The sequence below is a fragment of the Pan paniscus genome, chromosome 6 (assembly GCF_029289425.2).
Source record: "Pan paniscus chromosome 6, NHGRI_mPanPan1-v2.0_pri, whole genome shotgun sequence".
Classification (NCBI taxonomy): Eukaryota; Metazoa; Chordata; class Mammalia; order Primates; family Hominidae; genus Pan; species Pan paniscus.
In genome coordinates, this window is record NC_073255.2 from 48,737,637 (window position 1) to 48,765,097 (window position 27,461).

The window sequence follows — 27,461 nt, forward strand, 5'->3', positions numbered from 1 at the left end:
ATAGAGCCTAGATACTTGCAGGCTGAAGAAAGACCCCACTTGGAGGCCTTTAAGATTCTGTGCTACCTCAGCCCAGTGAGCAGTCTTTCTAGATACTGGAGCTGGTCTAGGGCAGTGGGATGAAATGTACTTGCGGGTGTTCCACATCTGGTCTTCAGGAAGGGCCACTCTGAACAAAGCGAGAAGACAAGAAAGGAGGGCAGAGTGTTTACTTTCCTTTCTTTCTCTTTCAGGAGAAAACAAAGGTTGAGGGTGGGGAGTGGAGAGTGGCAGGAGATATTTTAAAACACTCTTATCTGGGGGCTTCTTCATCTTGGGAGGTACCCTTATTTTTAAGAACTTAAGTGGGGTTGGGTAGATGTCAGGTCAGAGGTAAGAACGGTTTAGTGCTGGAATCTTGGGACTCACACGATTCCTTCTAAATTATCCAAAGACTCAATAGGATAAGGGGGGGAAAAAGTCAGGAATGCCATCAGTGCTTTAAAAAAAAAAAAAAGTACATTTAGCTGTAGTGTCTCATGTTTTAATGTCTCTTGGGAAGCTAAGGACAAGGTGAACTAAAATTCCTAACATGTATCTGAGTATTCAGGGATGATAAAAATCAACAAGGATTAAATCTCTATTTGAAAGTTTCATAGACTCTCCAGACAAAATGGAGCCAAGTTAAAGCAAACCAACCTATTTTAACATGATGCAGTAGTAAAGAGTCACATGTTACCTTGTCAACATTAGCTCGTGTTTTAGCAGATGTTTCCACGTAGTTAACATTCCACTGCTCAGCTCTGTTTTTTGCCTCTTCTACAGAAACCTGTCTTTTATCTTCTAAATCTGATTTGTTACCAACCAGTAGAAATGGAACATTCTCATCTTCTTTTACTCTTAAAATCTGCTCCCTGGATAAGAGAAAATGAAAAAGAAATATTAACATTATAAGGATAGCACAGAAAGTTCTTGTTTGCCCCATACCTAGTTTTCCCTATTGTTAACATCTACTACTGTGGTACACAAATCACAATTAATGAACCAATATCGATACAGTATTAGCAACTAAGGTCCAAACTTTATTCAGATGTGCTTGCTTTTTGCCTGACATCCTTTTTCTGTTCCAGGATCCCATCCAGGTTGCCACATGACATTTAGTTTTGTCATGTCTCTTTAGCCTTGAGTTGGCCATGGTAATTCTCAGACTTTCCTTGTTTTTGATGACCTTAATAGTTTTGAGGACTGCTGGCTGGCAGTTTGTAGAATGTCTCTCAATTGGGATTTGTCAGATGTTTTCCTCATGATTAAAGTAGGGTTATTGGTTCTTGGGAGGAAGATTTAGAGAGTGCTATTCTTATTGCATCATATCAAGGGTCCCACCAATTGTTTTTTAAAACCCAAATGTGCCAGAAATTACTGGAAGACAGACCTTGAGCATAGATTTTGCATTGAGAGGTAAGTTATCCACTGTGAAAGTGTCATCAATTTTAAAGTACCATGGTTCTGCTCTTCCTAGTCATGTAAGTCTGAGCAAAGTGCAAAGTACTTCTTACCTCAGTTTCCTCATCTATAAAATGGAGCCAACAATTATACCTTCCTTATAAAGTTGCTATGAGGGTTAAATGTGAAGTGCTTATAACTGCATCAACAGAGTAAATATTCAAAAAATGTTAGCTCATTATTAATCTACTGGAAGAAATGTTTTCTTGTAAAATCAACAAACAAAAGGAAATCTGTAAGACTTAGGTTCAATAATTTGCTACCTTAAAAATGCCTCTCCTTTGAAATTATTAAGAGCTGTTGAAGCTATAGGAACGTAAAGTCAGCCCTCTGTATCCACAGACTCAACTAACTGCAAATAAAAAATATCTTTTAAAACCCCAAAAACAGCCAGGTGCAGTGGCTCATACCTGTAAACCCAGCACTTTGGGAGGCTGAGGCAGGAGGATTGCTTGAGGCTAGGAGTTCAATACCAGCCCAGGCAACACAGTGAGACCCCCATATCTATAAAAAATAGAAAAAAAAAATTGGCTGGGTGTAGTAGTGTGCACCTGTAGTCCTAGCTACTCAGGAAGATCGCTTGAGCCCAGGAGTTCAAGGCTGCAGTGAGCCATGATTACATCACTGTACTCTAGCCTGGATGACAGAGTAAGATCCTGTCTCAAAAAAAAACCAAAAACCAAAAAAATGCCACAATAAAAAGTAAAACAAAATTTAAAATGCAGAATAACAACTATTTACATAGCAATTACACTGTATTAGCTATTAAAAGTAATCTAGAGATGACTTAAGGTACATGGGAGGATGTGCATAGGCTATCTGCAAATACCACACCATTTTATAGAAGAGACTTGAATATCCATGAATGTCGGTATCCATAAGGAGTCCTGGAACCAATCCCTGCCCCGCCCTGATACTGAGGGACGACTATATTTTAGAATAAGAGAAAATGAGAAAATTAAAGGGATATTAGAATGGCAAATCAGCAAAGTACACTTGGTTTTGCAGACTTTTTTTTTTTTTTTTTTTTGAGACAGGGTCTTACTCTGTCACCCAGGCTGTAGTGCAGTGGCATGATCACGGCTCACTGCAGCCTCAACCTCCTGGGCTCAAGCAATTCTCTTACCTCAACTTCCCGAGTAGCACACCTATACTATAGGCACGCGCCACCACACCCAGCTAATTTTTTTTTCTTTTTTTCTTTTTTTTGTAGAGATGGGGTTTCACCACGTTGTCCAGACTGGTCTTGAACTCCTGAGCTCAAGTGATCTGCCTGCTTCAGCCTCCCAAAGTGCTGGGATTACTGCTGTGAGCCACTGTACCTGGCTGCAGGCATTTTATAGTGATGCTTGAAAAACTGGGAAAAATCTTCTTGCCTTATTTTCAGATTATTCTATTCTGTGCTTCTTAGACAATGTGTCCTAAATACCACCACCACACTACTACCACTAACATTTTACTCAGTGCTCACAATGTGCCAAACACTGCTTTCAGGACTTACATACATTTTCTCATTTAATCCTTACCTAAACCTATGAAGTTAGTATCATGATTATTCTTGTCCTACAGATGAGGAAACTGATGCACACAGAAATTATGTTAACTTGCTCAGAGACACACTTAAGTAGAACCAGGACTGAGAAATCCAACTCCAGAGCACACAATGAACTTGTACAGTAGATACCAAGAGAATACAAAGGCAGACCTCCTGCATTTTAACTCTATGCTATTCCTGACTGCACAACCTGGGGCAAGCCACTTAACCTCCCTGCATTTCTGTTTCTTCATTTATAAATCTGGATGTCACTTTTTAAAAAAAAGTCAAATTTAAGACATCACTAGTTCTCAATCTTATTTTATGGACTCTAAGAAAAACTGCTGGCAATTATAACTGTATGGTGCCATATCATAAGACATAGCCCTCAGAGATGTTAAAATGTACATCTTATAATCTATGAAATCCAGTAGTATCTATCTCACAGTGTTGTTTGAGAAACTAGTTTATATATGTGAATGCTTAGAACAGTCTGGCTCCTGGTAAGTGTTGCATGAGTATGAGGTAGTGTTACTATTATTATTACTTCATTCACTTGATTACTCACGATGTAGCAAACATTCTAACACATTCAACACTCATAGGAAGTTCTTTGGACCTGAACTCTCAGTTCTTCTAATGTGAATAGACTATAGGCCGCACAGACTATGGGCCACAGAGAAAGTAAACTCCATTCTTCACTTATTTGTATTTGTCTTAAACATCCTTTTAGAAGTCAAACAAGCACAGTATCTGGGTGATGCAGGCTAAGACGTACAGCACTACACAGTGCTATGATGCTTCCTACCACTCACATGATTTCTTGCAAAAACCATGTCAACTTTCACCATGATTACTATTAAATATATGCAGTACTTGTGAAGGGCATTTTGGCCAATCACAATCTTTTTCTAGGGCGTGCTGTGACTTTCTTAACCAGTTTCCTTTGTGAATGACGGCCTGAATGCTGTTCTTTTTTCTTTTTTTTAATTATACTTTAAGTTGTAGGGTACATGTGCACAACGTGCAGGTTTGTTACCTAGGTATACATGTGCCATGTTGGTTTGCTGCACCCATCAACTCGTCATTTACATTAGGTATTTCTCCTAATGCTATCCCTCCCCCAGTCCCCCCCCCCACGATAGGCCCCAGTGTGTGATGTTCCCTGCCCTGTGTCCAAGTGTTCTCATTGTTCAATTCCCACCTATGAGTGAAAATATGCAGTGTCTGGTTTTCTGTCCTTGTGATACTTTGCTCAGAATGATGGTTTCCAGCTTCATCCATGTCCCTGCGAAGGACATGAACTCATCCTTTTTTATGGCTGCATAGTATTCCATGGTGTATATGTGCCATATTTTCTTAATTCAGTCTATCATTGATGGACATTTGAGTTGATTCCAAGTCTTTACTATTGTGAGTAGTGCCGCAGTAAACATACATGTGCATGTGTCTTCATAGCAGCATGATTTATAACCCTTTGGGTATATACCCAGTAATGGGATGGCTGGGTCAAATGGTATTTCTATTCTAGATCCTTGAGGAATCGCCACACTGTCTTCCACAATGGTTAAACTAATTTACACTCTCACCAACAGTGTAAAAGCATTCCTATTTCTCCACATCCTCTCCAGCATCTGTTGTTTCCTGACTTTCTAATGATCGCCACTGAATGAAGCTGTTAACAACGACTAACCTGCCACTCAGTCTCACCACTTGGAAGGTGAGACTGACTCAGGTGTTTGTAACTCTAGCACCTCTGGTCATATGTGTATATATAGTCATTAATTTATTTCTTAATAAATACCTACTAAGCTACTCTGAGTCAGGTGCTGCAGGGAAACCAATACTGAAAAAGTATAGTGTGATTGATGCTGGCAGAAACACGGCTGTAGAAAACCTGGACCTACTGGGTTCCGAGGTGAGAAGATGTTATTTTTTTAGAGTTAATAGATTGGTTTTATTAGCAACTTTGCTGGATGTCAGAGAAAAGTAATTCTACGGTATAAACTTCATATACATTTTGCTTAATATAATACTCCCTTTAAATACAGTTTTAGAGGCTATTACAGAATTTCAGAATAGGGAAGTACAATCTGGTCCAACTTCATTTTTGACATAGTAAAGTAAAAACCAAAAGGTAAAGGTTTTTGAATCAAGAAAAATGTTTACTAAACATGTACTTACTATAGATTATATGCTATGAACTATGTCATATATAGGTACTGGGGATACTGAGACAGGAAAGGAATGGGTGTTAAGTGTGATAGTGGAGCTGCAGCAAGGACATTGCATATCTAGACGAGGAAGCAATGGATTTTGTGGATCACAGAGATGACCAGGAAGGCTAAAGGGAGGAGCTGATATTTATGCTACTGTTTTATTTATTTATGCTACTCTTGCAGTTTAGGCCACGTGGAGTGCCCACTGTAACCATTCAGACCTTTTCAAAAAAGCCTTTCATATTGTTGGTGAGTCACTAGGGTCATTTTTATTTATGGCAGAGGCATTGGAGGTACACCCTAAGAGTAATGAATCATCCTTATTTTCTATAATAGTAATAGCCCAAGATTCTTGCATGAAAATACCTTATTCTCTTGAAATATCACTTTGACTTTGGTGACTATGGTGATAACATTTATTCCATTACTTAGAACAAGACTTGCTACATTATAAGCACTCAAATATCTGCTGAATGAATAAGCATTGGCATTTACATAACTTTCAACATGTCTCCCACAATTACAAGCTACCAGAATCTGCCATCCTTTGCATGTCATCATATATGAAATTTCTTCCTCATAGAAACCAACAAACTTTATGAATAAATCTATACTTCAGAGTTTCTCAATTACCTGCTTTTTGCAAAGAATGCTCTCTTAGAATAAGTTCTTGAGATTTTCAAGTGTGCATAAAAAGGAATGCTCTGTAAAAGCCTTGGTTTAGTTTTTTGCTCACCCACCTGAAATGCCCTCTTTCCTTATGTGTGAAAATCCTTCTTTTCTTCAAGCTCATCTATTTCATGAAGGTTTCCCAGCTTCTTTCCCCTCCCGGATCCTCTGCACTAACCACTGCCCATGTTTCCTACTTTGTCACTAACTTGCTCTTGGTTAAATGCCTTATATATTCATCTAGGCTGTGTGAATCTTGAAAATAGAGGATACATTGCATGCTTCTTTTCTGTCCTCCATAATCAAGTAAGACACTTCACACAGAAATAAAAATATGTATCATTTAATTAAAGAACACTTGATTTATGCATGTAGTATTTGCAAGACCACGCAAGAACTCTATGCCAAATTCCTCTTAGATATAGAGGAGCACCTCTTTCCCCTTCACCAAAACCACCTCCTCTAAAACCAAATGGATTCCAGATTTTAATTAAACAATAAATAATAAAAATATTATATAACAATCTAATGTGCCCATCTACAGAGATATTATTTCTATTAAAAATTCATTCATTCTGAAGGTTCCCATGTAATAAGAAAAAGAAACAAAAAATTCAGTCTGTGCTATCAGGGCATCTATATTTTGAGGAGGATGGCAACGTGCCTACTGAGCATTACATAGGTGCTGAGAAACCATGACTAACAGAGAAAGATGTAAAACCTGAGTAAGCTCCATTATGTGCTCTAAGTATGAACTGTTATGGCAGTAGTAGTTTACACTAAAGAGAAATACTTCAGTAACTCATAGAGACTCTGGGTAACTGAAGCTGTCACAAAATCAAACTCCAATACAGGTGACACCGGGAGAGCTGTAAGACTATGCAAAGTATCCTAACTGTGTGTACATAACACAGTAGAGAGAGTCATATACTGATATCAAAAAGGGAATAAACACAATTAGAGACAGAGTAAAAGACTAACAAGTTAGAACCTCTAGTTGTCTACTTGTTTCTGGGGAAGAAATTGTTGTATAGTATGTCACAAGCAACAACATTACTCTAGGACATACCTGAAGTCAGCTGTAGCTGCAAAGGATTCCATTTCTGTAATAGAGAAAACACAGAGGAACCCCTCCCCACTTCGGAAGTAGTTGTCTCTAATTGCAGCGTAGTCCTCCTGCCCAGCTGTATCTAAGATGTCGATCTGGACTTCCTCCCCATCTAGCACTACCTTCTTCCGATAGCTGTCTGCTTTGGTAGGCTCGTAGTCCTCCACAAACTAGAAAAGATAAAAACACACCATTTTTTAATTATTACGTTTCAAAACTTCTTATTTTGAAATAATTATAAATTCATGTGAAGCTGCCAAAATAGTACAAGAAGAGTTCTGTATACCCTTTGCCCAGATTCCTCCAATGGTAAAAACTACACTAATTTTAATTTAGACAATTTCTTGGTTTCCTCATTTGCAAACAGAGAGGGCTGAATTATTACCTCTAGGCTGTTTACAGCTTGAAAACAGCTTTTCTTCCTTAAAACACAATACCTGCAAAAACTATTACACATATATTTTACCAAATTTATAATAGTCTTTTTTTCTTTGTAACTCTGAATATAAATTTTCATGCTAGAACTGTGGAAATAACTTAAAGGTCAATATTGTGGTAAGCACTGAAAGTATCATTAAATCCTTTCTTTTTCTAAAATGAACTAAGTCAATAGAGTGATTTACACTACTCAACAGAAAGTCAAATCTTAAACTTTATGAGACTTCTTCCCAAACTTTTGATTTTTTAAATAGTACAATTCAACAACTTTACATTCCCACTCCTATCGTCAGCCCCATAAATCTCACTTTAATATACCTTGATAAACCATAGGCAGGCAGATGATAAGTATGTGTATATGTACGCAGACAAGGCCTTACTATGTTGCCCAGGCTGGTCTTGAACTCCTGGGCTCAAATAATCCTACTGCCTTGGTCTCCCAAAGTGTTGGGATCACAGGTGTGAGCCACCAGGCCCGGCCTATCTTTTGATATCATTGTTAGCATGTATTCATTTACACACAGACATTTGTGGGTTTTTTATTAGCTCTTGTAAATATTTTCATTATCTGATACATTCTTATTTATTTGCTATGACTGTATCTTGTCATTAGAGTTTAACCCCTCAGAGCAGGGACCTTGCATATGCTATTCATCATTATATCTCTAAAGCCTATAACAGTGCCTGTTACATGGTAGATACTCAATAAATAATTATTTTAAAAATGGACACAGTGTATTTGTAACTGTAAAAGTTAAATAACATTCCACCACATTTACATGCTATTAATGTGCTTAGTCATTCATTACAAGTTAGGCATGTGGGCTGGGTGTGGTGGCTCATGCCTGTAATGCCAGCAGTTAGGGAGGCTGAGGTGAGTGGATCACTTGAGCCCAGGAGTTCAAGATCAGACTGGGACACATGACAAAACCCCGTGATATGGTTTGGCTCTGTGTCCCCACCCAAATCTCATGTTGAACTGTAATTCCCAATGCTGGGGGAGGGATCAGGTGGGAGGTGACTGGATCATGGGGGCAGATTTCCCTCATGCTGTTCTCAAGATTGTGAGTTCTCACAAGATCTGATGGTTTTTAAAGTGTGTGGCACTTCCTCCCTTGCTCGCGTGTGCTCGCTCACACTCTCTCTCTCTCCCTCCCCTGCCCCAACATGTGAGGATGCACTTGCTTTCCCTTCACCCTCTGCCACAATTGTAGGTCTCCTGAAGCCTCCTAGTCATGCTTCCTGTTAAGCCTGTGGAACTGTGAGTCAATTAAATCTCTTTTCTTCATAAATTACCCCAGTGTCAGGTAGTTCTTTATAGCAGTGTGAGAACAGACGGATACACCCCGTCTCTACAAAAATATACAACAATTAGCTGGGCATAGTGGCACATGCCTATAGTCTCAGCTACTTGGAAGGCTGAAATGGGAGGATCGCTTGAGCCTGGGAGGTGGAGGTTGCAGTGAGCTGAGACTGCATCACTGCCAGGGCAACAGAGCAAGACGTTATCTTTAAAAAAAAAAAAAAAAAAAAAAAATTAGGCATGTGAATATTCTTACTTTTGGCTTCCTTATTGTCAAGAGGAGACTGATCTAAGGATTAGTCTGAGAGAAGATTAGCTCTTAAATAAACAGTATGAAACAAAGAATTCAATGAATAAATCAGTAATTTCATTTAAAGTACCATTTCAATCCACTCTCCACAAACTTTTTTTTTTAAGAGACAGGGGTCTTGCTCTGTTGTGTAGGCTGGAATGCAGTGGCAGTCATTGCTCACTGTGACCTCCAATGCAAATGATCCTCCTGCCTCAGCCTCCTAAGTAACTAGGAAAACAGGCATGCAGCACCACACCCAGCTAATTTTTTAATTTTTTCATAGAGACAGGGTCTCACTTTGTTGCCAGTTGGTTCAAGCTCCTAGCCTCAAGTGATTCTCCAGCCTATGCCTTCCCTAAACTTTTTAATTCGCTCACTAACAAGCATGGCAACTGACAGATTTAAGGGTTTTATGTATGTGTGTAAAAAGAATGGTGAGACACAGGCAACAGAGAAAGACATGGGAGGTTGGGTGCACTGGCTCATACCTGTAATCCCAGCTTTGGGAGCCCAAGGTGGGAGGATCGCCCTGGGCAACAGAGTGAGAACCTAGTCTCTATTTAAAAAAAATAAAAGGTAAAAAAAGAGATAAAGACATGGGGTGGGAAAAATCTGTAGGGACATTTTTAGTCAAAAGACTAGGTTTAACACTTTGTTGCTCATCACAGATCACTTTTCTTGGGTAAGTTGGGTAACTCTCTGAGGTTCTGTTTTCACATCTGTAAAATGGGGATATCACCATCTCCCACACAAGATTGTTACGAGGACTAAGTTGTCTGCAACCATAAAACCTGGCTTTTGTTGGGAGAAAACAGAAGTGAGGATAAATGCTTACATTGGATTACCAACTCTTAAATCATTAAGACTTGATAACATTCCTGCAGGGAAAGACTATATTGCTATATATAGGCTACACCTTAACTCAGGGATGATGAAGTCTGATATGAATACATGCATACAAATCTGTAACCTGTGTGGTAATTATAAATTTTAGTGACTTGGCCTGCTTAATGATGAATGTAGTGCCATGCCAAACACACAATAAACGACTTTTTCATCAAGTTTATTAAAAGAATTTTTTTTTTTTTGGGATGGAGTCTTGCTCTGTCGCCCAGGCTGGAGTGCAGTGGCGCGATCTCGGCTCACTGCAAGCTCCGCCTCCCAGGTTCACACCATTCTCCTGCCTCAGCCTCCCGAGTAGCTGGGACTACAGGCACCCGCCACCACGCCCAGTTAATTTGTTGTATTTTTAGTATAGACGGGGTTTCACTGTGTTAGCCAGGATGGTCTCGATCTCCTAACCTTGTGATCTGCCCGTCTTGGCCTCCCAAAGTGCTGGGATTAGGCGTGAGTCACCGTGCGTGCCCAGCCTAAAAGATATTTTATATATGTTAACCTCAAGTCTCTCTTAAGTATTATACACACCACTTCTATTAATTAAAGGTAGGAATCGCCAATAAAACCTAAAAACAAAAAAGCTAAAGTTAGATTACTAAAAAAAGGCGTACTGTTTTTAGTTTAGCTTTGTTTTTAAAGCCTGAGGTTTTTAAGGACCGTAAGTTCCTGATTTGTAAAATCAAGTTATGTACAGATGGCTCTAAACACAAAAATGAAAAAAAAATTATTAGTAATTTCAAGGATTCAAAGAATCCATACAAAATAGCACCAAAACTAAGCTAGGGAAATACTCTCTGAAAGCCTAAACTTTGATCCATTATAAAATTAGCACTTACCTCATCGTACATGAACTGTAGAGTCAGAGCTGACTTGCCCACGCCACCACTGCCCACCATGATGACTTTGTGTAAAGCCAAAGAATTCTGACCCTTGGGCTTATTTGCAGCCATTTTGTGTCTCAGTTTTCACCAAAGGATTAAGAAGAATCTAAGAAGAATGAAAGAATAAGTAATGCTCAGTACATTCTTCTTTAGAATTCCAGTGTAAGAAAGAGATATGTCCTTAGAGTTCAATATATACTAGTTTTCAATCTGTAGTGATTTTAAACAGATGGCAAATGAAGTATGCTCACTTAGGGGAAAAACCATGAACCATTTATCAGAGAATACCATTGCAATAAAACAAGCCTATGACTCAAGGGCATTTCTCTTAAAATAGTTGGGTTTCAGTAATGAGCTATGATCAAAAGTGAAAATTTCCCAGTACAACTGCATGCTGACAATAATGGGGGTATCAGCTGCACTGCAATATGTCCACACAGATATGAAAGCAGGCTAAAGGATCTCTTTGTTTTCACACTAATTTATATTGGCAATAATTAAAGAGATGTTTCTTCCTTTTTTTTTTTTTTTTTTTGAGACGGAGTCTCGCTCTGTCACCCAGGCTGGAGTGCAGTGGCGTGATCTCGGCTTACTGCAGCCTCCACCTCCCAGGTTCAAGCGATTCTTGTGCCTCAGCCTCCTGAGTAGCTGGGACTACAAGCGTGCACCACCATGCTTGGCTAGCTTTTGCATTTTTAGTAGAGACAGGGTTTCGCCATGTTGGCCAGGCTGGTCTCAAACTCCTGGCCTCTAATGATCTGCCTGCCTTGGCCTCCCAAAGTGCTGGGATTACAGGCGTGAGCCACCGCACCCCCGACCAAGATGTTTCTCTTGAGTAAGAAACAAGTGACCAAAAAAAGACTGCTAATGTGTTTACTACATCATGCCTCACATTAAGGACCTCATTGAAATGCTTACTTAGTGCTATTTTATAGAAGAAGACATCCCATCCCAACAACTTGGTAGTAGAATTATAAACAGAATTCAACACTGTATACCCCAACTAACAGATTACTGGAACATCTGTTTCTTGGGATGGCTGGCCAATCTAACTTAAATGCTTGGATCTAGCATGCCTTCACTTTTCTCAGAGCATCCACTGTTTAATACATTTTTACACTCAGTGTGGAGAGGCCAGGTTCTTACAGAAGTTGTAGTGACCTTCGGCCATGCTGACTTGGCCTTAGAAAAAATCCTGTGAGGCCACAACAAACACTCTGAACGTGTGTGGAGATCCAAGCAAAGAGACTTTTTGTTATTGGGGGTTGAGGGGGTTGCACCCCTTGTCCTCAGCAACTCTTTGACTTGTTTCGGACACAAACAGCTTTCTAAGTTGCAGCTCCCAGAACCACGCCCCCTCCTGTTTACCTCTCTATCTTGGGCCAATCTTTCCTAGCTCAGCTGCATCAGACCCACAACGGTCTCCTTCTGTTTTTCACTTTCCTAAGCCTCTTGGCCTTTGCCATGCAGCTTCCTCTGTCTGGCATATTCTTATTCCATCTGGCTAACTCCTCTTGGTTTTTGGGTCTCAGCCTTACCTGAAACTCTCAACCTAAATTCGGTTCTCCTCTGCTCTGTGCTCTCAGATAGCATCTGATACTTTTCCTTCATAATCCTTATCACAAGTTGAAATTGCCTGAATATGTATTAGGTTGGCGCCAAAGTAATTGCGGTTTTGGCCATTACTTTCAATGGCAAAACCGCAATTACTTTTGCACCAACTTAATAGTATAAGTATTCCTCTAGTATACCAGAAACAGTGAGTTCAGGACCATGTTCACTTGGGTTAATAGTCTGCTTAATGTAACTAACATGGCTGGCAAAATCAGCCATTTAGTGCAAAAGCATTGAATGAATGAATGAATACACAAATGTTTGCAGTCTGACTTAACCCTGAGAAATGCTTTAAGCCAAGCTTGTCCAACCTGCGGCCCGTGGGCCACATGCGGCCCTTTGAATGCCCAACACAAATTTGTAAACTTTCTTAAAACATTATGCGACTTTTTTTTTTTTTTAGCTCATCAGCTATCGTTAGTGTATTTTATGTCTGGCCCAAGACAATTCTTCTTCCAATGTGGCCCGGGGAAGTCAGAAGATTGGACACCCCTGCTTTTAGGTTGTACCGGTGTAAAGTAGCTCTTGCTACTAGAGGTTCAATCACAAACGGGCCAGGACAATCTGTCATGGGTCTGTGCCTCACATACGGGCTGTACAGGGCACCCAAGAACTGGGTGCGGCTTCAGGTCTCGCCCATAAATCATTCCCATATGCCTGCTTGCCCAATATATAAAAGTACTAAGAAAAATCCCCCATAATCCTACTGTCCATTTAGCAATATGAACAGGCTAACATACCTCCTTGGAGACTGCTTTCAATCTACATTTAACATAACTGAGATCACATATAAATAAATGCATTTTTTCATCCTGTTCTTATTCTATCAAAAGCATTTTAGCAGAAGCAGTTTGAACTGTTAAGCGTATGGCAAAAAATTTACACTTACAGGCTAAGAGTTCAATTTAACTCAACAAACACAAATTCAGCCACTCTTTTACTTGGGTATTGAGAACATGACCATTAGATTGTGAGTGCTTATCACTGCTCAAAAACAGTGAAAATTACAGTACACTGCAGGTAACTAAAAGTCTGAAAGATACCAAGTCTAAGCCAGTTTATGAAGCATGCTGGTGTTCCTAAATACATCAGGAAGTGACTTCTTTATTATGATCATTACTTGCTGGCAGTTATAATCATGTCACAGCTAATATATCTACTGTTTTATTTTTAAAACAGTACATATCACATGAGCTCAGGGCATTACCATATCAATTAATACTCTAAGAGGTGTGTGTGTGTGTGTGTGTGTGTTCAAAAGAAAACACTTAGCAGTCACTACAACTGGGTTAAAACACTTTTCCTTCTAGAATAATTTAAAATACAATCTGTGACTCAGAAGCAGAAAAGACAGAGATTTCCAAGGATGTTTTTCCAAAGTGCAAACATTTCCTAATAACTATGAGCTGCACATTCCAGACTATTAAGAGGCTATCCAGGAAAACAAGCTTCTGCCAAGGAAAAACTACTCGACCCCCATTTTAAAAGACTTGGCACTCCACCACTTAATTCCCAAGCCCTGGTCTAGATATTGTTTTGAATGATAAACAAGCCATAGCCCCTGCCTATGTGGAACTTAAGACAAACACATACACAAATAAGCAAATACCATTAGTGCTAAGTGCAATGAAAAAAAATAAGACAGCAATGGGGGGAGGAGCTACTGTAACCAGATGGTCAAGGATGACTCTGAAGAGGTGGCATTTGAGCTGAGACCTGAATGTTCTGAAGAAACCAGTCAGCTCTGAGGGAAGAGCGCTCCAGACACAGGGAATAACAAGTACAAAGAACTTAGAAGAGGGTGGGAGTGGGGAGCATGTTCTAGGAAGCAGAAGAAGGCCAGAGTAGATGAAGCCTAGTGTCAGTCTGTTTCCTGTTGCTATAACAGAGTATCTGAGACTGGGTAATTTATTTTTTAAAAAGAAATTTATCTCTTACACTTCTGAAGGCTGTGAATCCCAAGACCATGGTGGCAGCATCTACACGGCTTCTGGTGGAAGGCATCACATGGCAAGTGGGCAAGTTTGCTGCCTCTTACAAAGCCACCAGTCTCATCATGGGGGCCCTACCCTGATGATCTTATCTAATCCTAATTACTTCCCAAAGCCCCACTGCCAATCAACATATGAATTTGGGGATTAAATTTCCAACACATGGCCAGGTGCAGTTGCTCATGCCTGTAATCCCAGCACTTTGGGAGACCGAGGTGGGCGGATCACTTGAGGTCAGGAGACCAGCCTGGCCAACATGGTGAAACCCCACATCTACTAAAAATACAAAAAAAATTAGTGGGGTGTGGTGGCAGGTGCCTGTAATCCCAGCTACAAGGGAGGCTGAGGCAGGAGAATCGTTTGAACTCAGGAGGCGGAGGTTGCAGTGAGCCAAGATCGTGCCACTGCACTCCAGCCTGGGCAACAGAGTGAGACTCCGTCTTAGAAAGAAAAAAAAATTGCCAACACATGAAATTTGCAGGACACATTTAAACCACAGCACTTAGTGAATGACTGGAGAGTAAGAGGAGGTAAAATTGACAGGTAGGCAGAGGCCAAATCACAAAAAGCCTTCAAGGCCCCAGAAGTGTTTGGATTTTACTAGAACTGCAATGGGAAGCCTCTGGAGTTTTTAAGAAGGATAGTGGTAAAATTTGTGTTTTTAAAAAGATTACCCTGGTTGGTGTGTAGAGAATGGACAGTGGAAGTATCAAGAGTTGAAGTATAGGAGGCTATCCCAGTAATCCATGCAAGAGAGGACAGAGGCTTGGGGTACAGCAGGAGCAGCAGCAGCAGCAGTAATGGTATTATCAGTTCTCGTATAACTACTAATACCACCTATACTGAGGACAACCAACATTTACTGACCACTCACTAAGTGCAAGGCACTGTTCTGAGCACTCTGCACATACTAATTCAGCTGAGTACTACATTTCAGATATTTACAATCCTAGGCGGTATGTACTATTTTAACTTCATTTAACAGATGAGGAATCTGGGTCACAGATGTCAACTTGCTCAAGACCGAGCCAGAATTCAAACTGAGGGAGCTTGCTCTCCTAACCACTATGTTATTTGGGATACATTTTGAAGAAACAGTTGATAGGACTTCCTGATTGACTGGATGGGAGAAAACAAGACTAACCTTTAAGTTTTTGTCCCAAATATCTGAATGTTAGGCATCTATACCTAAGATGGAGAAGGACCAAGAAGGAATAGGTCTGGGAAAGAAATCCCAAGCTCTGCTTGCACATTAGACATTTCAACTAGAGTTGAACAAGAAAAACTGAATGTTTTAGTCTAGAGTTCAGGGATGAGGGTAGAGATGGAAAAAAAAAATTGCACGTCAGTTTACAGATGATATTTGAAGTCACAAAATGGCATGAGCTTTCTTAGGGAGAAGATGAAGATAGATACGAGAAAGTGGCAAAGGAAAGAGCCCTGAAACAACTCAACAGGCTAGTTCAGCAGGAGATCTAGTAATCGCACAGTCACTGAGGCTGGCTGACTTAAATCCTGCCGACCGACTGAGGTGAGATATGAGGAGAGACAAAAAAGAGCTAATTCTGTGCAAGATGGAGGTTGTTGTTAATCTTGGGAAGAGTCATTTCACCAATTGAGGTAAGAATGGGGTGGGTAGTGCATGCCAGTAATCCCAGCTACTTGCGGGGCTGAGGCATGAGAATCGCCTGAACCCGGGAGGTGGAGGCTCCAGTGAGCCAAGATCCCAGATTGCACCATTGCACTCCAGCCTGGGCTACAGAGTAAGACTCTGTCTCAAAAAAAAAAAAGGAATAGGGTGGGTTTGGGTTGAGGAGAAACAGAAGGTACAGAATTGGATTTTTACTCTCAAGATGAATGGAGAAATGCAATCATAATGGGAAGGTGTTGTTAGGAAAAGGGCTTTTTGTTTGGCTGCTTTTTAAATGTTATTAGGGGATGTTTGCATGACAATCATCCAAAAGAGGCAAAATTAATGATCTAGAAGACAGAGTGAACTCTAGGAGCAAAGTTCTGGAGTGAACCAGAAGAATTAGGACCTGGAACATAACAGGAGCAGGGACATCTCTTCCTTTGTAATGGGAGGTAAGACAATGCAAAGAATAGGGGTACAGATGCCGGCTGCAGGTAGATTTATTTCTTTGACTGTATCTAAATTTCTTCAATGAAATATAACCACAGATAATTTTGCGAGGGAGCCGGAATTCAAAAGCAAGCCTGTCTAGATAGATCAATAGAACAGAATATACAAAACCAGATTCAAATACATACTGTAGTGTAGTGTGTAATAAACGGTGGCACTTCAAATGGGCGTGGGGGAAGACGGAGAATAATTCAACAGGTAGTGTTTGGACAATTGTCAAGCCAACTGGAAAAAAATAAAAGTTGGATCTATTCTCCTCATACCAATATAAAGCCTAAGTAGATCAAAGATTTAAGTGACAAAATGAAATCACAAAGGCACAAGGAAAAAAATATGAAAGAATTGATCATCTTTTTTAAATCTTTTTTTTTTTTTTTTTTGAGACAGTCTCGCTCTGTCACCCAGGCTACAGTGCAGTAGCGCACTCTCGGCTCACTGCAAACTCTGCCTCCTGGGTTCATGTGATTCTCCTGCCTCAGCCTTCCGAGCAGCTGGGATTACAGGCATGAACCACCATGCTCAGCTAGTTTATATATATATATATTTGTGGTGTTTTTGTTTTTGTTTTTTTTTGAGACAGAGTCTCACTCTTGTTGCCCAGGCTGGAGTGCAATGGTGAGATCTCAGCTCACTGCAACCTCCGCCTCACCAACCCCAGGTTCAAGCAATTCTCTTGCCTCAGCCTCCCGAGTAGCTGGGACTACAGGTGCATGCCACCACACCTGGCTAATTTTGTATTTTTAGTAGAGACGGGGTTTCTCCATGTTGGTCAGGCTGGTCTCAAACTCCCGACCTCAGGTGATCTGCCTGCCTTGGCCTCCCAAAGTGTTGGGACTACAGGAGTGAGCCACGGCGCCCAGCCTGTTTCATAACCTTAGAGTGGGGAAGGTCTAAAGTATTACATAAAACCCGTCATAAGTTTGAAAAATTGTACTACTGAAAAAAATTTCTGGCCAGGCGCGGTGGCTCACGCCTGTAATTCCAGCACTTTGGGAGGGTGATCATGAGGTCAGGAGTTTGAGACCAGTCTGGCCAACATAGTGAAGCCCCATCTCTACTAAAAATATAAAAATTAGCCAGGCATGGTGGCGCACGGCTGTAGTCCCAGCTACTCAGGAGGCTGAGGCAGGAAACTCACTTGAAACCGGGAGGCAGAGGTTGCAGTGAGCCAAGACTGCGCCATTGCACTCCAGCCTGGGCAACAGAGAGTCCGTCTCAAAAAAAAAAAAATTCTGCATGGCAAAATCTTCTAGAAGCAAAGTAAAAAGATAAAACTGTGGAAAACATTTGCAATTCATTTTACAGATAAGAGATGATTTCTCTATATAAAAAGCTATACTGCACTTCTCACTACTGCACTTGACTAGTCTTTAAAATAGTTACTATAAATAAAAAACTGCAGGAAATTGGGCAAAAAATATGAATAGTCACAGAAAAGGATATACAAATGACTCAGTATACTTGACCTCACTGATAAGATAAATACAAATAAAGCTATACTGGGATAACGTTTTATCCACCAAACTGATAACTGTATGTCTGCAAGGGCCAGCAAACCAGAGCCCCCTTGACTTGTTTTCGTATGGCCTGTAAGTTAAGAATGGTTTTTGTTTTTGAAGGGTTGTAATTAAAATCAAACCAAACCAAGAAGAATATGTAACAGAGAATGTGGCTTGCAAGCCTAAAATATTTTCTGTCGGCCCTTTACTGAAAATTTTTGTCTATCCATGGTGTAGAGAAATAGGCATATTCAATGATTGCTGGTGGAACTGTAAATCTGATACATGGAATAATATGTAACCACAAAAAATGAGGAAGCTCTTTACGCACTGAAATAGAAGGAACTCCAACACAGAGCTAAAGTGAAAAAAAAAAAAAAAGATACAGAACAACATATCCCATATGCTATGCGTTGCCTAAAAACATTAAAACCAAAAAGGAACATTCAGCATTTGCCTGTTCATATATTTGGAAGGATATTTTTTTTTAAATGGTAACACAAGGTTGTCTGTGAAAATGGAAACTAAGTCACTACAGAGGTGAGAGAGTATACCATTTTGTACATTTGATTTTTGTATCATGTAAATGTATACTTTATTTAAAAAATATAATTAAAACTAGTCATAAAATAAATCAACAAAGCCCACTTATTTATTGTACTTGGCAAAACTGCAATTAACTATGTTCTTGGTACCTTATATAAACTAGAAATTGGAGGTATGAGCTTGAATTTTAATTAAAATACAACTTATCCACATGTACATGCCTTTGTATTTTTCCCCTTCAAAGGAACAGGGGTCCTTGAATTCCAAATTGTGTGACTTATTTGGCTCCTCAATTATTTTCTGTCTCTTACCATTCAACTTTTTAAAGTGATATCCTAGAATAATACTATAGAACCTATTTGGGGTGATGGGTGGGCTTCAAGTTTTCAAGCTCACTTCAAGCTTTGCTTCATCCAGAAACTAGACAACTACACCATGCTCATACGAGCTACTTATTTCCTTTCTTCTTTCCTCCATTTTTCCTTCTCTCCAAAAATACACCAAGGGCCTACCTTACTACGTAAGGCACTGTGCTAGGTGCTGAGGCTATGGAATCCTGCCCTTGTATGTTTAGTTAACAGGTTCCACAATGTATTAGTTTCCCGTTTCTGCTGCAGCAAATTACCACAAAATTAGTGGCTTAAAACAACACACATTTATTCTGTTACAGTACTGGATGCCAGAAGCCCAAAATGAATCTTAAAGGGCTAAAAAGAAGATGCCAACAGGGTTGGTTCCTTGAGGGGGCTTCAGGGGAGAATGTGCTCCTTGCCTCTTTCGCTTCTAGAGCCTGGGGCATCCCTTGGCCCCTGGCCGCATCACAGAAGCACCACTCTGCTTCTGTGGCCATACTACCTTCTCCTCTACTTTAGCCAAACTCAAACCTCTCTCTACTTCCCTTTTATGACACTGGTGATTCATTTGGCCCAACCAGATGATCCAGAATAATCTCCTCACTTCAAAATCCTTAATTATGCTGGCAGAATTCCTTTTTGCCACACAGAGCAACATTCACAGATTCTAGGAGTTAGGACATGGATATTTTGTGGGGCCATTACTCAGCCTACTGCTTACCATACACAAGAAAGTGGGTCAAGGAGCTTCGGACCACAAATCTCCAATCCAGACTCTAAACTCTCTATCTTAAACTTTAAAAATTATTCTAAAAAACAATCAACCCGTTTTTTCAATACTTACTAAGGAATACTCTACCAAGTAAGGTGTCAAATACCCCATGCCTGCCAAAACAAAAACCCCAATGATCTTTGTATGTCCAGAATTCATTATTATCTTCTTTAGATTTTCGATAGAGAAGCTCATTACAGGATAAGCACAGCTAATCCAAAAATCCAAAATGTGAAATGCTCCCAAATCCAGCATTTTTTAGTGATGACATGACCCTCAAAGGAAATGCTCATAGGAGCATTTGGGATTTTTGGATTAGGGATGCTGAACCGGTAAGTATAATGCAAATATTCTAAAAGCTGAAGAAAATCCAAAATCCCAAACACTTCTGATCCCAGGCATTTCAGATAAAGGATACATAACCTGTTTTAGGCTTCAGTCTAATAAAAATATTGGCTGGTAAAAGTTGTGAGAGTCCTTTTTAATAAACTGATTCAAGGAAGCATTTCCCTTGCCTCTGATCTGAACGGTGCATTAAAGGCTTATGATCGGCTGGGTGCGGTGGCTCATGCCTGTAATCCCAGCACTTTGGGAGGCCGAGGCAGGCAGATCACCAGGTCAGGAGATCGAGACCATCCTGGCTAACACAGTGGAACCCCGTATCTACTAAAAATACAAAAAATTAGCCCAGCATGGTGGTGGGCGCCTGTAGTCCCAGCTACTCGGGAGGCTGAGGCAGGAGAATGGCGTGAACCCAGGAGGCAGAGCTTGCAGTGAGCCTAGATCAGGCCACTGCATTCCAGTTTGGGTGACAGAGTGAGACTGCCTCAAAAAAAATAAAAAGACTTATGATCATTAAAGTTCTGCCCCTATCAAATCATTATAAATCACAAGTAGGTAAAGGCCGTCTTAGTGAATGGAAAGTATTTCATATAAACAACTCACACATGATACTCCCTATCTGCATTAAGAATATTTGCTCAATTTAAAAAAAACAGGTAATATAAAATGAACAATTTCAGAAGAGGTAGAATATACATGACCAAGAAGAGGAGATATACAGTTTTTTTTTTTTGTTTTTTTTTTTTTAATTTCCCAGACATGGTCTCACTCTGTTGCCCAGGCTAGAGTGTAGAATGTAATGGTACCATCACAGCTCACTGCAGACTTGACCTGCTGGGCTTAAGTGATCCTCCCACCTCAGCCACCTGAGTAACTAGGACTACAGGCACGCACCACCCTCAGCTAATTTTTAAAATATTTTGTAGAGACAGGGTCTGTGTTGCCCAGGCTGGTCTTGAACGCCTGGGCTCGAGCGATCCTCCCGCCTAGGCCTCCATGTTAGGATTACGGGCTGAGCCACTGTGCCAGGCCCACAAGTATATTTTCCTAACTGACGGAAGAACAAGTATCATCAATACAGGTTGAGCATCTCTAACCTGAAGATCGGACATGCTCCAAAATCTGAAACTTTTTGAGCATTGACATGATGCCACAAGTAGAAAATTCTACACCTCACCTCATGCGACCTCATGTGGTCAAAACGCAAGTGCCCAATACAGTTTATTCAGCATCCCCAGGACCCTGCTAGCTCTCTTCAGCTGCAATGTATCTTTTCTGCACATGCCCAGATTCTCTCATGCAAGCATTCCCACAGAGCAGCAAAATGGTTCCACATATACAAACTTTGTTTCACACACATAATTATTAAAAACTGGCTCACGCCTGTAATCCCAGCACTTTGGGAGGCCAAGGCAACCAGAGCACCTGAGGTAAGGAGTTTGAGACCAGCCTGGCCAAAATGGTGAAACCCCGTCTCCACTGAAAATACAACAAAATTAGCGGGGTGTGGTAGCGTGTGCCTGTAATCCCAGCTATGCAGGAGGCTGAAGCAGGAGAATTGCTTGAACCCAGGAGGTGGAGGTTGCAGTGAGCTGAGATCATGCCACTGTACTCCAGCCTGGGCAACAGAGGAAGACTTTGACTCAAAAAAAAAAAAAAAAAAAAAAAAAAAAAAGCATAAAATTACCTTCAGGCTGCTATATGTATAAAGTGTATATAAAACATAAATGCATTTCATGTTTAGACTTGGGTCCCATCCCCCAAGATATCTCAATATGCATTTGCAAATATTCCAAAATCCAAAAAAATCTTGAAACACTTCTGGTCCCAAGCACTTGGGATAAAGGATACTCAATCTGTACTATTTAATGTCTCAGAGCACAGGGAAAGCTTCCAAATTCTTTTTAGCAAGCTAGGCTAATAGTGATGCAGAGTACTGACAAAAATAGAATAAAGACAAAATAGAATGATTGGACTATCACATGAATATGGGGCAAAGAATTCTAAGTGAAAAATGTTAACAGATAGAATCTAGCACATTAAAAGAATAAACCCAAGTGACCAGGTGTGATTCAAACCAGATACGAGAATGGCTTAGTAAGTCATAATTTCTGATATTAATAGATGAAAAAAATCATATGAGTATCTCTACAGGTTCTAGAATAATATTTGATAAAATTGTTCATAAAACAAGTAGAAATAGATTATTGTTCACTTAATCACATGGAAACTGTCTCAAAACCCAAATCAGGCCCAGTACAGCGGCTCTAATCTGTAATCCCAGTGCTTTAGAAGGCTAAGGTAGGAGGATGGTTTGAGCCCAGGAGTTTGAGGTTACAGTGAGATATGATTTTGCCACTGCATTACAGCCTGGGCTACAGAGTAAGACCACCCCCCCTCAACCTTTTATTTATTTATTTATTTATTTATTTATTTATTTATTTTTACAGTGCATGCCTGTAGTCCCAGGTAATTACTTCCAGGCTAATTTTCTTTGTTCAATTTTTAGTAGAGACGAGGTCTCACTATGTTGCCTGGGCTGGTCTTGAACTGCTGAGCTCAAGCAATCCACCTGCCTCAGCCTCCCAAAGTGCTGGGATTATAAGTTTGAGCCACTAGGTCTGGCCAACCCTCTTAAGGGAGACCCTGTCTCTTAAAAATCATTTTTAATGACAAAATAAAAGCACTTCCATTAACATCAGGAGTAAGATAAGTGTGGCTGCTAGCATCACTCTTACTTGGCACTGTTCTGGAAGTGGTACCATATTAGAAAAGGAAAGAAAGAGGCAAATGATCATTATTAACTGATAATATGATTTCATACCTAGAAAGACCAAAGGAATCAACTGCAAAATTACTACAAATAAGAGATTTCAAAGGGTAAATGGTTATATAAGGAATATAACATATACAATTAAATTTCTTCTCAAATGACAGTATAATGAAAGACCCAATTTACAACCTCACTCACAAAGAGTATATAACTAAGAATAAAATTACCACTATCTGTGTAAGATATACATGAAGACAGTTTAATAATAACACTTAAGTAACATAAAGCATGACTTGAATAAATGAAGACGACCTGTTCTTGAGACATAAAGAGTGTATTTTGGTAAAGGTACAAAACTCTGACAGTAAAAAAAGACTATTAATTATGAAAATTAAAAATATCTTCATGATTAAAAAAAACCTAGTAAGTCAAAACACAAAGCACCTGACTCAGAAGTCTTCTGATCTGTCTCCTAAAGTTTTCTTCACCATAAAATTTGTGAAGATAATTTCTCTCTTTTTTTTGAGACAGAGTCTCGCTCTGTCGCCCAGGCTGGAGTGCAGGGGCACGATCTCGGCTCACTGCAACCTCCGTCTCTCAAGCTCAAGCAATCCTCCCACCTCAGCCTCCTGAGTAGCTGGGATTACAGGCGTGCACCACCATGCTCAGCTAATTTTTGTATTTTTAGTAGAGAAAGTGTTTTGCCATATGTTGAAAACTGACTCGAACTTTTTGAGGGAAGGATGATTTACAAACAATAAAATTCACCCTTTTAAGTGTATAGTTTAATGAGTTTTGATAAATGTATACAGTCATGTAACTACCATCACAATCAAGGTACAGAACATTTCCATTACCCCAAAAAGTTTCCTCTTGTCCCTTTGCAGATAATCTTCTCCATCACCCTGGCAGCCACTGATAGGATTTCAGGCCTTACTGTTCTGCCTTTTGGATCATAATGTATGTAGCTTTTTATGCCTGGCTTCTTTCTGTTAGACAAGGCTTTTGAGACACACAAATATTGTTGCATGTATCAGTGCATGCATCTTTTTTTTTTTTTACGACTGAATAGTATTCCATTGTCTGGATGTATCATGATTTATGTTGTTTCCATTTTTTAAAATTTTATAAGTAAAGCTGTCATAAACTTTTGTGTACAGGTCTACCCATGTTTTCATTTTTCTTGGGTAAACAACAGATGCAGAACTGGTAGGTTGTATGGTGTGTGATTAAATGTTTTTCAAAGTGGCTGTACCTTTTTGCATTTCCACTAACAATGTATGAGATTTCCAGTTGCTTTCACATCCTGGCACTGTCCCAGGCTTCTAATTTTAGGCAGTCTAGTGAATGTGTAGTGGTATTTCCTTTTAATTTGCATTTTCCTAATAACTAATCATGTTGAGCTCTTTTCATGTAGTTACTTGCCATCCATGTGACTCTGGTGTTCAAATCTTTTGTCCATTAAAAAATTTTTGTTTTGTCTTTTAAGTGAGTTTTAAGAGTTCTTTATATATTCTGAATCAAATCCTTTCCAGAGATGTGTTTTGAAAATATTTTCTTCCAGTTTGTGGCTTATCTTTTCATTTTCTTGACATATTTTTTGATGAGTATTTCTCTTTACGCTTTTGGTGTCTCAAAAATGTTTGACATTTTAAGTGGCAAAGTAACTACTATGTTTTGAATATTTACAAATAAAGCCTTATTATTTAATAATTTATTATAAAGAGATGGAAGGAAGTCAAAAAAATGACATTAGTTATAACTGACATCCTAAATAGTTAAACCCTCCATTTTAAATACGCCATCAAGCTCGGTAGGAACAACATTCAAAGAAAATCCCTGCGGCATTTTTCTACTTTTGAAACTTAACAACTTAGTATTTTCACGTTACTCTAATTGTACTGAATAAGAAGAACACAAAATAATAACAAAGACTGAACTAAGAAAAGTAATATTCTGTTTTAAGGGTACAGTAGTTGATGGCTTAAAGATGGTTTAACGTTTTGCCTTGTCTGCAAAATAAAATTTATTTATAAGACTTGCCAGACATGTTGTCAGACATCAAAGCACAGAATCTTAACATAATGAAGGGTCGAGTTTTATCTCCCTGGGTTTCAGCTTGTTTGTAACACTAAGGTTAACATTAATAAAACAGCATATGTAAGATATCTAATATGCCTAAATAATTATTCAATAAAGGGTAACAAATATTCAGGCGTCTTTTTAGAAGACCCTAACTTTATATGCCACATATACACAGTCCACAGTCAGTGCAAAATCATTACCAGTAGCACAAAGGTAAAGCCCTTACCACAGTTAAAACTTATAAAAAATTTCTAAAACACATGAGAAAGTGATGGCTGAGACTTGAAAGACAAAGCATTAGCAAATTAAGTGAACCTTGGGGTGACAGTAAGAAAGAAAGCTATAAAAAGTAAAAGGGCCAAAGACAGAACTTTATAAACCAAGTCTTTAGATTTTTATCCTTAGAGCAATGGAGAAGCACCAGGGGTTTTAAAAAAAGAGACTGGGACTCAGAAGGCAGGAAGAACAGGTGGAAGGCTACAGGTCAATGATGACTTGAGTTAGGACTAGGGAGGTGGGACAGATGGATCTAAAAGATATTAAGAAAAAAAAAGAGTCAAATGAACTAGATTAGTTGTGAGGGGTAAAGGAAAGTGAGAATTTAAGCCAAAACAACAAACTTCCTAGCTTAAGTGACTATGGTAAGGAAAGGAAAGGGAACAAGCAGCTTCTGTGGGACCAGGTGGGAGTAGGAGGGGAGAGAAGAGTTACTGTAAGGAAATGATGGAAATCAATATTGATCTATTAAAAGATCAAAATATTTAATAAGAAAAATCTGAGAGTAGCTTAAGAATAAGCAGTTTTCTTACCCCAGCCCCAGTGGTTTTGCTACTAGACTATGACCTGAATGTTTTCAGCAATATTGAGAAATAAGTAACAGGGTAGAACCTGAAAGGTGGAAAAGGAAATAAAAGACTCATAAACTGCTATTTATATTTTAATATTTATTTTTAAACCCCTGTGTTTTCAAAATAAGATATAGTTTAGAAAAGCATTAATAATTAATTGCAAAGATATATGTGTGCTTCCATATTCCTATGCTAATTCTGGAAGGATACATCACCTTTTGAATTTTGATCCATGTGAATGTATTACATATTTGGAAATTAAATACATAGATGTTTTTATTTACTGAATTTAACAGCTTACAAAATTGAATAAAGAAATAATGTTCAGCTGAGCATGGTGGCTAACACCTGTAATCCCAGCATTTTGGGAGGCTGAGGTGGGAGGATCACTTGAGACCAGGTGTTTGAGACCAGCCTGGGCAACACAGTGAGACTTTGTCTCTACAAAAAATAATAAAAATTACCTGGATGTGGTGGCACACGCCCGTAGTCCTAGCTACTCAGGAGGCTGAGGTGAGAAGATCACTTAAGCTCAGGAATTTGAGGCTGCAATGAGCTAAGATTGCACAACTGTACTTTGGCCTAGGCAAGACAGCAAGACCCTGTCTCTACAAAAATAATAATAATGCAGGCTTAGATGTTTAATAGATCTAATCTTTAAAAGTATAATTTAAGTAATTTATACCTGCTTTAGGTTCTATGTATGAGCTACTACAAATTAAGCATATATATAGCCTGGTAGTTTGAGTTTCTGTTATTGATATATTTATGAACTTGATATTGTCTATGAGAGCTTTGTTAATTTTAAAAAATGCAGCCAGAAAAAATAACTGAATTAACCATGCCTGAATGATCCAGTTTAAAAATGAGTAGGGCACTTGCTTAACTGATTAAGACTTACATCAAACCATGTATTAGAATAGTGACAGAAAGTTTACTAGCAGGCTTTTTTTTTTTTTTTTTTTTTTTTAAGAGACAGAGTCTCGGTCTATCACCCAGGCTGGAGTGCAGTGGTGCTATTATACCTCACTACAGCCCTAAACTCCTGGGCTCAAGCAATCCTCCTGCCTCAGCCTCCTGAGTAGTTGGGACTACAGGCACGCCTGGTTAATTTTTTTTCTATTTTTTTTTGTACAGACAGGGTCTCACTATGTTGCTCAGGCTGGTCTTGAACTCCTGGCCTTGGCTTCCCAAGGCCCTTGGTGAACTTCTCACCTTGGCTTCCCAAAGTGCTGATATTATAGGCATAGGCCACCGTGCCTGGCCCACAAATGAAATATTTTAAAAGAAAAATCTAAGCATAGCCTCTGGTTTACATGAAGACATCTGTTAAATCCCACTCTTTAACACACGTTTCATCTGTAAGTTGGCTCTCTTTGTATAGCTGCTTCTCTGATCTTTTGGTATGCTTCTGGATTTCCTTTTTCTTTTTCCTATGACTATATTCTGCACCAACATGTATTTATTGAGTCAGGTACTATGCTAGGCATTGGGAGAGGGTGGGGGATGGGTTCATAGGTGAGCAAGTCAAGATCCTTGACTTCAAAGATCTTAAAATCAAGTACAGAGATGGAGCAAGAGGGGGAGGGACAGGATGTATTAAATTCTTATACATCATTTTGCCTTTTGCATTCCTTACCACTTACGTCCCACTTGTATTTTTATTTTATTT

General features: G+C 39.4%; 1 protein-coding gene across 2 annotated transcripts in view; it reads right to left on the bottom strand.

Moving 5' to 3' along the window:
- RALA (RAS like proto-oncogene A) overlaps window positions 1-27,461 on the bottom strand; it is an 89,549-nt gene that overhangs the window by 10,217 nt on the left and 51,871 nt on the right. For both annotated transcript variants that reach the window (XM_034964010.3, XM_055115892.2), the window contains 3 exons: window positions 10,779-10,929; window positions 6,974-7,182; window positions 719-893 (listed from right to left, as the gene is read on the bottom strand). In XM_034964010.3, the coding sequence (XP_034819901.1) occupies window positions 719-893; window positions 6,974-7,182; window positions 10,779-10,892 (498 nt within the window). In that variant the 5' untranslated portion in view covers window positions 10,893-10,929. The remainder of the gene's footprint in view (window positions 1-718; window positions 894-6,973; window positions 7,183-10,778; window positions 10,930-27,461) is intronic.